This window comes from Saccostrea echinata, unplaced genomic scaffold (genome assembly GCF_033153115.1).
Source record: "Saccostrea echinata isolate AGI-Se365-2 ecotype Australia unplaced genomic scaffold, CSIRO_AGI_Sech_v1 ptg000047l, whole genome shotgun sequence".
NCBI classification, from domain to species: Eukaryota; Metazoa; Mollusca; class Bivalvia; order Ostreida; family Ostreidae; genus Saccostrea; species Saccostrea echinata.
In genome coordinates this window covers 1862880-1878955 of record NW_026889796.1, presented here as the reverse complement: position 1 = coordinate 1878955, position 16076 = coordinate 1862880, and the positions used below count along the sequence as shown (strand labels likewise).

The 16076-nt window shown below is 34.2% G+C and overlaps 1 protein-coding gene across 1 annotated transcript; it reads right to left on the bottom strand.

Moving 5' to 3' along the window:
• Positions 1-424: 424 nt before the first annotated feature.
• LOC133202871 (uncharacterized) lies at positions 425-2443 on the bottom strand. The gene has a single exon (XM_061338744.1). The coding sequence runs from the start codon at positions 2441-2443 to the stop codon at positions 425-427; it is 2019 nt and encodes a 672-aa protein (XP_061194728.1).
• Positions 2444-16076: the final 13633 nt, after the last annotated feature.

The window sequence follows — 16076 nt, the reverse complement described above, 5'->3', positions numbered from 1 at the left end:
TGGTGCATAAAAAGAACACAGGAAAGAAGTTTGAAATATCTTTATAAGTTTATTGACATTCATTTCTGCACATAAGTTCATTATGTTTATTTAGACATTTAAAAAGATAAAAAAAAAAATTACATGTTTATGTTCACATGACTGTGATCAAGTTTTTATTAATTGGGATCATTCATCAAGTTTAACATTAAATAGAACGAAGAACTGATTCAAGAACGGGGCGAATGAGAATAAAATTAACAGAAATGTTTGGAATGTACAAGATTATTAAACATTTTGAATAAATACCACTGTTAACTAACATCTTAGACTGATGGAAAACATTTATCCACGAAAAATTCCAGCAATATTCAGTAATACCCATTTCATATTTTTTTTGCACAATGCTGGTGAATTTGAACATTTCATATTGTAAAACACTAGATTAGAATTCATAAACATTGTTTTGATTGAATCTACCAATTCTAATCTTCGCTGCTTCATGTATTTTGTGAACTGGAATTTGTTCAAAAACTTTGTTATAAGAGAAGAGAGCATCCTCAAAATGACCGGATATCTGTTGACAGATGCCAAGGATCTGCCAGGAAATATCTCTTAATTCCTTAAGCACTAACCGATTCTCATCATAGTGAACTAGAACAGAAAGGTCATCGAGAGCAGACGATGCTTTTCCTGGATTTGCCTTACGATAGCAAAGCACTAATAAGAAGTGAAGCATGACAAATGGAGGTATAAATAATCCAGGCATGTGATTCTTCAGACATATCTTCTGTTCTAGCCTAAGTTCTTCCATATAGAAAAGGTTATTATCAAACTTAAGTACCGCAACTGCATTCTTTCTTATCCTTACAGACCACGGCAGTCCCTTTACTGCTTCCTCGTAAGCTCTTGTGTCCACAGATTTATGATACAGTAAAGAAGATTGTGACATTTTAGTCTTTAAATCCTCTAAGACTCGCACAGCCTCCGTGTATCTGTGCGTCGCATAATGAAAAAGTGCAACGTATAGAATCGTAGATAGAAATCCTAATTTTCCTGCCAGCTTCAAAAGGCTACAAGATATTTTATCGTACTTGTATTTAATTCTGTTACAGCCATCTTTTAAACAAGCTTTAATCATAAAAGCATTGTATTGAAAGCATTCGGATAAACAAATTTGAAGAAAGTTTTTCTGATATATTGTAAGATTATTTTTCTTTCGAAGCATGTTCTCCATTGTTTCGTAACACTTAATAGAGATGTTAAAATCTGTAACTTGCAACAGTGTTGCAAAGAATAGTTCAGTGAAGTATTCATCGTCAAATACAGCTAGGGGAAGAGTAACTTCAAAGCGAAGGGGACTGGTCAAAATTGAACCAAATTTCTGTAAAAATCCCCCTATGGATGGGGACAACAATAAGCATAAAGGTCCATTGCGGTGGATTTTCATTAGATGGTTATGCAGATTGAATTGTGAATTGCCATGAATTTTCCCACGAAACATATTGTTTTGTGGGATAAAGAAGTTGGGACATACACCATGATAAACGTATTTGCAAAGAGTTTCAAAACAAGTCCAGAAGCATTGAATGAAATTTTGCCGGCACCAAACAGGTGTGCAGTTTTCTTGAATAACCCAAAACAATATTGTCTTTATATGATATGAACACAGTAACTTATCTTGTGTATTGTTGTTTATCACCTCTTTCAAAAACAGTTTAAGTAAACCGTAACATAAGAATTGGCAATGATTCAAGGAATATATGAGTTTATGCTCTGCTTGTGAAAATGAAATCCTCCACTCGATGCTTTCATAGAGAGATGATTTACTCCCGATTGCAACAGCATGACATCCATTTTTAACAATTTTATTAAGTGTAGTGATTGACGGCCATAACTGTTTAAAACATCTTCCTATCCAGGACGAAGCTTGAATCGGCCAGAAATCAGACATAAAACAGTATGCTTGGTCAAACTCAAAAATTCCAGCTGCTCCACTTATACATGGACCATGGGGCACAAATCCCGATTTCCCATTTCCAAAGCACATGACTTCCCGATGTCTACTGCTTGATATATATAACTTGCCATTTATGTTGATACATGCCGAAAAGACATCTTGTCTCCTGGAGTCATTGAGTAAGCGGAGAAGAACAAATCCTGGTGGACAGTAATCACTCTCCATCAGAATCAGTGCATGGTTTGTGGACTCGTAATGCGTAGCCTGAGATAATTTACTAATAAGTTTATGGTCTGTCGGCCAATACATTATATCAATGTCTGATTCCATCATCCTGAATCCCTCTCGTCTACTTCCACTGAACATTTGCCTGTATCCGTCACTTCTTAACTCGTTTTCTATCACATCTCGTAAGTCTATTACATCTCTTCTCATGGCCACCATTTCATTGGTACCTAAGAATCTCCAGAGTCCAAAGTACATAGCTTCTGATATATGCTCCATTCTTGCCATCCAGTATCTAAGAATTAAATACACAGATTTCAATGAAAGGATATTGAAAGAATAAATGTATTGAGTTTTATTACTATACAATTACTGACTACGTTGAGTATACGACTATTCAAATTATTGATTATTAAGAAATGATTATCATTAAAAAAAACTCGATTCTTTGAAAATTTCTCATGGCCTAGGCCCGGGGGGGGGGGGGATTTTGCCGATGAATAGTATACCATAAAAATTGAACTACTTTATGAATATGTCCCCGCAATAATTACGCCTGATGCGCTTTTTTTCGGGGGTGGGGGGTGGGGTTGCTTCCTATTGGCCTGTTTCTCATATACTCCGATCATGATATCAGTAATTGTTTCTCTGAATGAATTCGGTTATCAGCTACATTCTTAAAAATATATTGCTAATAAAACATTTGATGCACACATTCTTGAAATAGATATTTGATATGAAGTTATTAAATACTATTAATAATTTCATACCCAACGCTTTGATAACTCTACGAGTTTTAAGGATTTTTTGTGTTAATTGTGTAAACAACCAATAGAAATGATTTACATTATCCAGTCTTTCGGAAAAGAAAATGGGTTTACAAAAACCAAACAAATGAACAAAAAGTTCCGTATTGTTCGACTTCTTCCAGCATCATTGATATTTTGAAAAATAATATACATAACTCATATAGAGAATCTAATTAACTAGCACAATTTAAGATTATATTTCATGTAATTTAACATAATACTCTTTGCTTTTTTTCAAGTATTTGATCAAAGCATCATGACCTTCTTTCGCCGTATAGCATCTTTCCAAAACACCGGGTAAGATTGGGCTTTTGCACCATATGTGATGTGATATTCAAAATGACATTTGATAATTTATAAATACCGTGATAAGAACAAGTACATGTAAAATAAGACCAGAAACAGGATTATCTGCCAGAACATGCTATTTTTTTGATCGGCAGATCGTGGGTCCAAAGCCCGGCCGCGTGACTTAAGTTGAAAAAAAGGTAGCAACCTTTCCTTCGCCAAGCACTCGGCACATTGAAGTGAAAGTTGCTGGTCTTTTGGATGAGACATTAAAAAAAACGAGGCCCCGTGACACGGCAAGCGTTGGCACGATAAAGATCCCTCACTGCTCAATGGCTTTGAGTGCTGAATAGGTCTAAATTTGAAGCCCTTTTCCGGTATATGGTGACGTCTCCATAGGAGTGAAAAATTCTCGAATTGGACGTTAAACAACAACAATCGATCAATTATTGCGTGGACCCTGAGGTCCACGCAGAAAATATATAAGCGGGGTTAAACCGGATGCCATGGGCTTACGTCAGGCTACGCACGCGAGAATGCTAGAGAGTTCGCCTCTAAGACAATTTGCCCTTATAAATAACAATTCGCCCTTTTCGGATTAGAATATTCCAATCATTGGCAAACCTCGCTCTAAAATCTGTACATCGTATTTATGTATTTTTTGGCGTAACCAAGATCAGAATTTCTCTTTTATACATATATCCGTATATACAAACTAAATTCTATGGTACAAGCAATTTAAATAAGTAGGAAGAACTTAATATAAATATAGATAGCTAAACAGCTTGAACATGTTGATTTATACACTTAATTCAACTATTTGGTTTTAAAAGGTAGTATTTATCATGTTTACCGGCATTAGTTTTGTGCATCAAGGTTCGCAAAATAATTTGATAGACAGCAATCCAAATATAGCTTGATAAAGGCCTGTAGAAACGTTTTTCCATGTGGGAGAGGGGGAAAAACATAAAAAAAAATCTGCGTACTACAGATCTGTGCTACACGAGTACCATCTATCTTTCCAATGATAGAATATCTTCCGTATAAATCTAATACAAGTGTCAAGTCCCAGCCGTTATGGGTTACATGTATCGAAATAGCCCGATTTTTTAATGACAAAACTATAGGCCATACAGTCGGGGATAAAATTTAACAATTTTGTTATGAAAGTACAATCACTCAAAGTAGGCAGATCAATGTAGAAGGTTAATCTATGCCACCTTCCAGAGTAATAACGAATGAACTCGTCCCTGGATGTACATTGACGGTCGTTGAAACAAGAATAGATATGGGTTACCCCATATCCAAGAGTTTCGACTTTTAATTCACTCCAATTTTCACTAGAAAAAAAACTGCACATGTTATGAAACTGGTGTATAGTTCTTCATGTCCGTAGCAGATACTGTCACCAGTCTAAGCGTCACTAACAAACAGTGTGCTTGCAAGACCAAACGGCCTAGGTCTACATACGTGCGATGAGATTGTCAATCGCATCTTCGCAGACCTTTCTGGAGAGCTCGGAAAAACACGTTGTTTTGTCGAGAAGTTACGATTGCAGGTAATTACGTATATACACACAAGATTAATCTTTTTGTGTTTTTAAATTGATCGTGTTATTATCGATAACCTAGCATCACTTTAGATAAATCGAGACCCTCTAGTGCCGAGACCCTATAGTGCTCCAGTACAGGGTCGGATCCAGCAGTTTTTGAAAGGGGGGGTCTAGGTCACACCGTGGGCACTTAAATTCAAGCCCGTGGCAACGGTTATCAAAGGGGGCAACCTCCAAAAAGAGTTGACAAGGGAAAAAAATTAAATAAATAAATAAAATAAAAATAACAACCTGTGCACCATACTTTAAAATCCTATTGGGGGGGGGGGGGGACTTCGTCTAACTTTTCGGTACATTTTGATATCTTATAAATGTTTGATTTTCCCGTATTTTGAAACTTCCCGCAACAAAAAGTGCGGGGGAGCTTCCAATGCAAATCAAAACTTATATATTCAAATTATAACAAAAGATTTTTTAAAGAAAAGTGAGCCCCCCTCCCCCACATACCACGGGGACATTTTGAACCTTTCTCATCATTGATATATCCCCATGATATAAGGAGATAAATATTCTCTTATGCATACTCCCTTTCATGACTTTTTATGCATATTTCTTAAAGTTAGTTACTTCAGAAGATGGTCCAAAAATAGCTATGTACGTTCGCCGGAATCTTCCGATGATATCGAAGTGAAATCTTTCATGTTACGTGTGGGTGGTCGAGGCCCGGGGCCGGGGTTGTGAAAGTACAAGGAAAAAAGCAATAAGCAAAACTTTATCTAGAGAGCAGAAAGGGCAGAGATTTAAGTACTTATTTTATTGAAAATTCTAAAAATATCTATATTACAGAAAAAACCTTTCTCTCTCTCTCTGCAAAAATAAAGGGGGTTCCAACACTCGCAACACCCTCTCCCTGGATCCGCCAATGAAGTTAAAATTCAACCATTACGATACCTGCACGCTTAAGCCTCTTTTAATTCTGCTGTTAATTTTAAAGGCTACATTACAATTTGATAGATACCTAGATCAAAATTTCATATTCATATCATTTCAAGGTTATGATTTTTTTTATCATTACAGCCTAATTAAGCAGACTTAAATAACGATGAAAATTACAAGATGCATGTAAAAAAATTAAATTTATTTACACCTTTGTAAAATCACTAAATCTAGAAATTTTCTTTGAATTTCGTTTAGAAAAACATGCATATGGTCCACGTATTGCAGTCCTTTTTTGAAGGACAGCAACTTGTTATTATCTTTATCCAGGAAAAACATATCTCTTTTCATTTAAAACTAACCTGCTTGGTCCCCTGATACAATGAATTGTCTCGTTGAATAAGAGGCTATGTAAGTTATATGACAATTCACGTGCACGTAATAGGTCTATATGTCTTTTACCAACCAGGAAGGAAAAATAATGAGCAACAGAATGTGGGAAATTCTAGTGTAAATCTTCTGATTATCATCATTGATGATATCTCCGTCTAATGTAGATGAATACGAAGGTCCTATATTTCCTTCATTTCATATTTTAAATTTCTCTTCTCATCGTTGAACCGGTTCATGTGGTGAACCTGTTACAAAATTATCATTATTGCGAATCTTGATAGAGCCTGCAAATATATGATTCAATCAGGATACAGATATCTTTATGACCAATGTAAATAAATGATTGCTCGTATTTTTCTTCACTTTCTGTTAATAATTAGAACAGAACTGAAATATCGTAACACTTCCTGAATGTCAGCCATTTCGAAAAATTTGAAATACCCTTAAATATCAAGAAATTGCGATTCATCCAAAAACAAATTTTAAAATAGGGTTAACCCATTGGAAATACAATGTAAAATTATAAGTAATCGTACCTTGAAAAGCTGATTATCACAATAAGATCAAAACACGCTATTTGTCGTGTATCATTAGTTACACAGTCAGACACCTAATACAGAGTCATACAGGGTGTGAAATGGAAATCCGTATTAGGTCTCTAACTGACTGTGTATACGAATTTATCACGCTGAAGACCTTCTTAAAATCTTCTTTAAAAATCTATGAGCATATTATCAAAATATCTAGTTTTTAATCCAATAACAATCAACATAAATTATCCTAAAAAGTAACAGGGAATTTAACTACCAACGCAAACCGTTTCTTATCCGCCATTTTTATTTACAATACTAGTAACGACGCTTCGAACCGAATCGCGTGTTCGATTTTAATATTACCCCTGGATGGAGACGTAATACGGCAAAATTCAGGGCGTCATGTGATTAGCTTTTATCCAAACAGTAATCTACAAATTTGTCTGAAGCGGGATAAATAATTATGAAGCTTAAAATACAAATTTTCATCAATCATACAGACCCTGAAATGTGCTTCTACCCCACACGCAAGCTGCATGAACGGTGCACGCCAAATATATATATATATATATATATATATATATATATATATATATATATATATATATATATATATATATATATATATATATATATATATATGTTCCTGTTTAATGCAGTGTGCATATTACCTTTGTAAATTATAACTTGAATTATCGAATGAAATTATTATGCTAAGGCATTATTATACAGAAGGGGTTTGGGGGCACAACAGAGGGTCAAAGTTTTGCATAAGAATATATAGGAATCATCTTGAAAAAATCTTCTGCTCAAGAATAGCAAAGCCATGATTAATCATATTGTTAAAGAAGCATCCTCGGGTAGTGTAGATTCGAATTTGTTCAATTTAGGTATACTCTTTTGATAAAGCCCAAGGAAAGTTATATTTCTGGTAACCGTCATAAATGTGATTCTGAGTTCCTGTTTTTTGGTAATGATTTTTTGACTGTATTCCATGTTGATTCAATGATATGTAAATTTAATAGTTCCCGTATATGATAAATATGAAAAATCATCGAGTTTGAATGGTGTATATAGTAAATATTGAGGTATCTACCTAAACGATGACAAATAATTAAATTTTTGTTTCCTTGTTTTTGAATTCTATGGAATGGTTCACTGTCTTGAATAGGTATATTCTTCTTTTTCTAGCTAGGAATAAGCCTTCCAATAATCAGAGGAAAATATGGTCTCAGGTTCAACGTATTTCTGAATGATTGGAATGAGTGCGGCTGCACTTCTTTCACACAAAACCTCATAGAAGCTTTTTTGGGGGGTTTCTCGCTCAATACCACCGAATATCCAGACATCATCAACTCCTTTTCCACGATGATTCATGTACTTTGACGAATTTGCTATTGTCAATTTCCACTGATTTACCTGGCCCACTAATCTTGTTATATATGCAATATGCATAAGCACACCTCTCTAGCAAAATTTCTACAGTACACTATTGTATGTTTGCTGCCTAATTTTAACTCACGTGAAATAAAATCACCAGGTAAGTCATATATTTGGTAATAAGCACAGTAAGTTTCACAATTTGTTTCAGCTCCAGGTGTGATATTGAAAACCACAATCCTTCCCTTAGAGATATTTTCTTTTACTGGAGATTTATGAAATTGCTCACTGTCCTTTATCTTCACATGTTACATTACCTCCCGGCCTTTAGGGCGGGGCTCTTTTGTCTATATAGTTAAAGTGCATTTATTTATTTCTTTGAAAATCTTCTTCTCTGCTCCTTGGTATTTTAGCAGGTGAACTAAGTACATGGTTTATGATGAGCAATGGTGCTTCTTTCAAACTTTCATGACCCCTGCATGGGTCAGGGGTTCTGGTGTTAGGGCGGGGCTCTATTGAATATATAGTGAAAATGCATTATTTCTTAGAAAATCTTCATCTCTGCCCCTGGGTATTTAGCAAACATTTTAGATGCATTGTTAAGAGCAAGTTTTCCTCTTAAAATTGTGAATTTCATGACCCCTGGGTCAGGGTTTTTTGTGTTAGGACGAGGCTCTATTGACTATATAGTGCAAATGCATTAATTCTTTGAGAATCTTCTCCTCTGATCCTGGGTATTTCGCAGATAGTGCATGATAATCAATAGCAGGATTTCCTCTTTTGAAATTGTGAATTTCATGGCCCATGGGTAAGGGGTTCTGGTGTTAAGGTAGGTCCTATTGGTTATATAGTAAAACAGTATTTCTTCTCTGCTCCTGGGGCCAATAATAAAAAAATAATTTGTTTGATGAACGGATCCTTTAGAATTGTCCCTACCAAATATTTTTTTCAGTACTTTAAGTTTTTAATTGTTTTTTTTTTCTGGGTATCCGGGGGAAAATAGATAATTTCGTTTTTAAAATTAAGGTTTATTATTTCCTAAGATGATTTTACAATTGAAAGTTTTTACAGTTATAAATATTAAATCTGTCTGGCTTGTCCAGTGTTTGATGAAAATATTAATAAATATCTAAGTTTGTGGTTTTTATGGCAATTATCAGTTTGTTAGATACTGCCCCCCCCCCTTCTCCCCATAAAAACTACCTACCCACGGTGAAAAATGTGGTTCGGAGTACATGAAGCTAAAATATTTTAAATGATGGCCTGGACAGCTAGGGGACAAACAGAGTAATAAGTAAGGGTATTTTTTACCAGATCTTGGAAATTCTGGACCATTTAGTCGTGTTCTGGGAAGGGTTGTATTAGTTTGTTCGCTTCTGAGAGAAGTTGTCCCCCTTTGCTATTCAGTAAATACTAGTATTTACCTATGATAATCAATCACTGTAAATAATGTAATTATAACAAGAATTACTATAATATTTATTTAAAAAGTACTTTCAATTTTTCATGGTCAAGTAGATTGTAAATAGTAGATAAATAAAAATGAGACGAAAATACCTTGATTATCTTTGTACATAAAATGTTCTTCAAAGACCAAGAGAGGCAGTGTGAGAGAGAATGAGTTTGGTCTACTAATAGTGCTCAAGCACTTTTGTTTTGTATAGTAACTAGATCTTCCTCAAGATTTGTTAATGAGTACTAATTTTTTTTTTTATCCCTTATCATCCTATTTGTCTTGCTTTTGGCAAAATAACTTCAACTTTCATTTTATTTTGTTTAACTTTATTTTATACTTCTATGGATCTTTTACATTGTTGTGTTATACTCAGACAACCGTTAAGCTCCTGGAGCTCCTGTTTAAAATAAAATCCCTCGTTACAGATCCAGCATCTGGTTTATTGAATATTCATGTGAATTTTCCAGTTTTGACCAAATTTCTTGTTGCATATGGGCATCAAATATGCCACTATAGATATTTAATTTTTTGTAAATAAAAAGTCAATATGTATAAAAAATATTTTTTAAGCTTTAATTTGCATCTGGCACTATATTTAGTCGTATGCATTTAAACTTTAATTTTTTTCAGGGGGGAGGGGGGGGGGGACACAAAATTTTCAGGAAATAATACATGTATAATTTAATATGTCAATGTTAACTGAAAAAAATCGGACTTCATGATATTATACTTTCATGTAAATTAGTTGAATCTGATTCGTCCGGAAATATTTGTTAAAAAACACTATTGCCCACTGAATGATGAAGCCAAGCCCTCCAGCGTAGCAACAGTCAACATTGCTTGACGACGGGTGTTATTCCAAAAAATAGCGACTGCGCAGAATTTATGCGCGCAAGGTTCACTGTTATATGTATTTGTATAAATGATTCAGTATAGTATAATAAATATTGCATGTAGTTGAGTGTAACATTGAAAATTTTCACCCCAAGAAAACCATTGTCAACCGAGGCGCAGCCGAGGTTGAAATGGTTTTCTTGGGGTGAAAATTTTCAATGTTATACTCAACTACATTCAATATTTATATAATAGTTTCTTTTCAATGCAATGCAATTTTTCTTAAAAAACAGAAAAATACTCGAAAATTGAAAACTCTATGGTTTAAGATGCGTAGTAAATAATATCCAGTTTTAAGTGTATAATTGTTGTAATGTCAATTGTAATGACAATGAAACAGCTGGGAGAATTCCTTTATCAGTATATCTCAGCTTGATAAAACCTTAATAAAGCAGTAACTTTTCTATATGTAAATCAAGTATAACCATATCTTTTCAAGGCCTATTTACATTTTTGTGGTTTCATTGGGTACATCCTGACACATGCAATCAGCTCCAGATGATCTATACATGTTATTTCAATTTAAACGTGCTTTCTTTAACATTTCATGGCAGAAACGTCGTTATCTGTCACCAGATGATTGATCACACGGAGGATGCTCTCTTTCTTTTGACCAATTTGAGTTTCATGAAATAGGAGAAGCAGAAAAACACCTTAACATTCTCTGAGTGGTGAGTAAGTTAATATTTAACAACAAATAGAAACATTTTCAGAAGTGAAAATTTCTCTTATAATCCTGATAATTTGTTCTTCGTTGAGATTGAATCAAATTTTGTAAAGAATGAATGGACTTAAGAGTCCTGAGAAAAAGTGAATTGAAGTTTTATAAAATGTTTATTTCTATCCATAATATAAAATACCCCGTATTTTAACTGTCTATTCTTCTACAGAAATGTCTTTGAAACACGTGACCCGCGTGGCGCAGTGGTTAGAGCGTTTGTTCTACAGTCGTAGAGTAAGGAGTTGCTCCTAACGTCGCAGGTTCGAATCCCACTGCGGGACGTGAAGACCAGTCCTTGGGATGAGACCGTATAAACCGTGGTCCCGAGTCGCAGTAGGTCCTAGCAGATCCCTCACTGCTCAGTGGCCCTGAGTACCGATTATAGGTCTAAATTTGCAGCTCTACACTGGCAAGTCAATATGAGTGAAAAATTCTCGAAAGGGACGTTAATCAACATACAAAAAAACTTAACCTGTTGAATATTACAATTCATCACTTGGTGTCCAGCTGCGAGTAAACATGTGAAAACAATTATTCTTAAACGTACTTGATCTAAATCACGTCTTAGAGTGTGTTTGGTTTGTCTGCCATTTGCAGTATTTAGCAAATTAAATTTTTTTTATTTTATAATTTTGCGTGTCCTCACAATATTTACTGGAGAAGTATTTTAATTTCATATTGACATCGCTGTAATGTACCATTTCTAGAGCAATTCGAGAGGGAGAGAGAGAGAGAGAGAGATGTCGACACTGACGTTGATCTATAGCCACGCCTACTATTAATATTGAATAGGTGACCTAAAAGCCACTCCGTGTACATGTCAAATTCCGGACGGCGACACTAATGTATCGTCGCTTCAGTTTTGATTCATGCCACCATGGCATTGCTTTTATACAAATATAATCATGCATACCCTAACAAAAAATACTATAGTAAAGTATAGTTAACTATAGTTTACTATAGTTAACTATAGTACCAAAGTAAAAACTTTGGAACTTTGATTTACTATAGTAAAAATTTTGGAATATTGATTTACTAAAGTAAAAACTTTGGAACTTTGATTTACTATAGTAAAAACTTCGGAATTTTGATTAACTATAGTGAAAAACTTTGGAACTTTGGTTAACTATAGTAAAAGCTTCGGAACTTTGATTTACTACAGTAAAAACTTTGAAATTTGATTTACTATAGTAAAAACTTTGATACTTTGATTTCCTATAGAAATCATTACAGAACTGAAGATATAAAATTGTTGTACAGTTCTTAGAGGATCTAAAGATGAAAATGTCACAAGATTCTCTGATGTACAGATACGCAGTAAACTGGTCAGCTTATGAGGAAGATGTGGCATGTGACTCCACTAGCTGTCTATAAGAGTGAACCAGAATGTGGTCACGGACATCAAGCTTGATCATGGTATTGTTTATATCAGCAAAACCCAAATGATTTTGAAAAAAAAACCTTGGCCATAACTTGTGAATGGCTGTTGTTAGGACTTTTTATTTCACATGTCATGTCTTTTCCTTGTGATGAAAATTTTCTTTGGGTACAGACAATTTGATATTGACATTGGAGATTGACCTACTTTTTAAAACCTTAAAGCTTGGCCATGAGTTTTGAATGATTAGAGCTAGAACTTTCATATTTTACATGTGTATTCTTTGTGGCAAAAACTTTTTTGGATACCATCGATTTTGACCTTTTGATCTTGACCATGGAGTTTGACTTACTTTTGAACATTGACCATAAGTTCTGAATGGTTGATGCAAAGGCTCTCATATTTTGCAAGTGTTTTTCTCGTGAAAAGACCTTCCTTTTAGTACCAACAGTTTTGATCTTTTGACTTTGAATTAGAGTTTGACTTACATTTCAGGAACTTTAACCTTCGCCATAAGCAGCCATACGGGTGCATCAGTGTTTCACAATTACATCTGGTTTCATACAGTATTGCTAATGACCCATTCAAAGAACAATGTGTGATTTTTTTACTGTGCTTTTTTAAATGAATTCTCAATTTATTAAAATGAATGATCGATAAAACAACGTAAATTATACTGTGTCTGTCATCCTTGACCTACAGTTCCCTAGTAGAGTCTGTGATGTGCATGGCGGATTTAGCGAATAAAAAGAGATTCAATTGAAAGACCTCCCTGAATAACATGACAAATCACAGTTAAATAGTTGGGGGATTTCATAATCATGAGTTTCATGTTAAGGCAATCTTTTGTACATCTTTAATGACAAAAAATTGAATCTACCTTTTCAGTTATGGTCTTAGGACCTCTAAAAACATCAGATGTGGGATCAGGTGCCATGGAGGAGTAAGCATCCCCTGTCGACCGGTCACACCCACCTTGTGCTCCTTGTCATGACTGGGCTAATGGAAAAATCCGTAGATAATTCAGCGTGAAAAGGATGGCCTACAATTTGTATGTAAAACACCAGTCAACATTCGACTTAAGGTTTTACCAAAGGTCAACATGCCCAAAAATTTATTTTTACAACAGCTCCAGAACTATATGAGGTATAAAGTTAAAACTTTTACAGTTTATAAATATATCATTGATTAAGAGATAGAATTTATCACTTAAAAACAAATATTTAAAAAAAATATATTTTTTGAGAAAAAACAATTTCAAAAAATTTGCATATTTTAAAAAAATGCACCTGCTTAATTCTGTACTTTTAGTGAAAACCATCATTGAAGAAATAATATATGTTTATCAATGAAGGGCAAGTTGGACGTGAATGGTCTCTGAAAGGCTGTTATTGAAAGCATGACATGTATAAAGACAAGACCCCTTTAAAATCCGCCATTTGCAATGTACTTTCGGTTTCAAATCTTAACATTTGGATAAAATAAACAGGGAAAACAACTTTCCAGAGGCTATCGAAGTCCAACTTGCCTTTCATTGATAAACATATATTGTTTCTGCAATGATGGCTTTCACTTAAAGTACGGAATTAATTAGGTGTATTTTTAAAAAATACCTGCATTTTTTTGAAAAGAATTTTTCTCGATAAATACTTTCTTTAAGTATTTGTTATCAAGTGATACTTTCTATCTGTTAATCAATGATATATTTATAAACTGTAAAAGTTTTAACTTTATTAACCACATAGTTTTGGAGCTATTGTAAAAATAAATTGTTGGACATGTTGACCTTTGGCAAAACCTTAAGGGTGAATTAAAAAAAATGACCAGACACATATTTATCGACCGGCACTAAAACTACAGACAATGGGAATAAACTTCTATGTCTCAGCATATGTCTTTTAATATTGTCTGAATAGATAAATTCCTCATTGATATCTCAAGAAACAAAAAAAATTATGCCCAAAAAAGATGCTAAAAATAGTGTTCATTTTTTAATCCACCCTTAACAGACTGTATTTGCTAACAAGGTCATTGTATGACCGGAGAATTTGCGCAATTTACTTTAAGCGGGACCATTGATATCCTTGTAACATCAACTTATTTGTCAATAGCTTGCCTCGTTTAAGAAATTGTGCAAAATTGAATAGAATTCGAATGGAAATTGTAGAACATGGACTTGCGTATTGAATCAACTGGGAAACATTAAGTCCATATGCAAATAAAATGGTATTTTGCTACATAAATAAGGGAAGTTGACGAGAGAAAAAAAACAACTTTTATCTTTAATTTTTTATGTTAGGTTGCCATTAATATCTTTTTCTAGTCAGCATTCTACTTGGTGTAAATTAAAATTTAAGATTTGTCCCCCAACCAACAATAAATTAATGCGCGGATCTAGAGAGGGTGGATCGATGGGGGTCGCAACCTTCCCTTCCTCCTGGAATTTGAAGAGTTATTAAATGTATATATATACTAAAGCAACTAAACGTGACTTTGACCCCCCCCCCCCCTGAAAAACGCAGACCCCTGTTAAATTGATAGGAAAACTCAACATAAGAATCTAAAGAAGTGAAGTGGAGCAGCTACCCCCTGCCCCTTCTTTGAGCCGGGCCTGATGATCTCTAATGTTCGAGTCTTTCCTGTTTTCCCACAGAAGGTAGACTCTAATCCTTAGGGCATGATATAAGGTCTCACTGAAATATATAGGTATACGGCTAATATATTATACGACAAAACATAAGTATTGAATACATGGATAGGTCCTACATGAAGATATGCGTCTGTTTTCTGTTTCAAAGTTAACTAAATTATCACAAAGCAAATATATGTAGAGGAATCATCCGACCAAGGAATCAATGTTTGGGACGGAGTCAAAATCTGCAATAAATAAATATAAAAATATTTTTTTAATTGAAAAAAAGAATTATCTTTCTATTTCAAACACATGTATTCATAAGGTAAAAAAACTAATAGATTTAATCTAGAGTTGACATTCACCTTTACATATTCCACAATATTTTCTGCACTTCCTTTCTCTGAAGATTCTGTACAGAGGGTTTGTACACAGGTCTGCGACGTAGTCCCGGCATGTAGGGATTTCGTCTTTGCAAAGAATTGTTAACGTTGGACCTTGCAGCAGAATAGAAAATAATGTGATAAAAGAGAATTCACTGCTTGACAAATTCGCAGTTTTGATCTCACCGATTTTCATCTTATTCTAACTTAATCATGAACAGACAATTTTTCTTGATTATATTTTCTTGGGAGATAAATTAACACAAAGCAGAAATATAAAATAAAAGTGTTCAGACAAAAATCTTTTCCCCTGAAGAAACACCGGATTAGAAATGACATATCACACTAATTCGTAACAAACAAAATATAAAATTTTTCCCAGGGCAATGAAAGGATTTGTTTAAACTTTCAAAAAATTATGCTGCATTGTTTCAAATGCCCATTGAGCCTCATTATCTAAAAGAGGTTAAGGTTCTCAAGTGTAATACTGAGGACGAACAGAGTCCAATTTTTACTTTAAAATCTTATGGAAATCTCAGGAAGAAAAAGACTTCAAT

What these genes read in the sequence shown, in the direction of transcription:
- LOC133202871 (XM_061338744.1), bottom strand. Translation starts at nt 2,443, where the DNA reads ATGGAGCATATATCAGAAGCTATGTACTTTGGACTCTGGAGATTCTTA.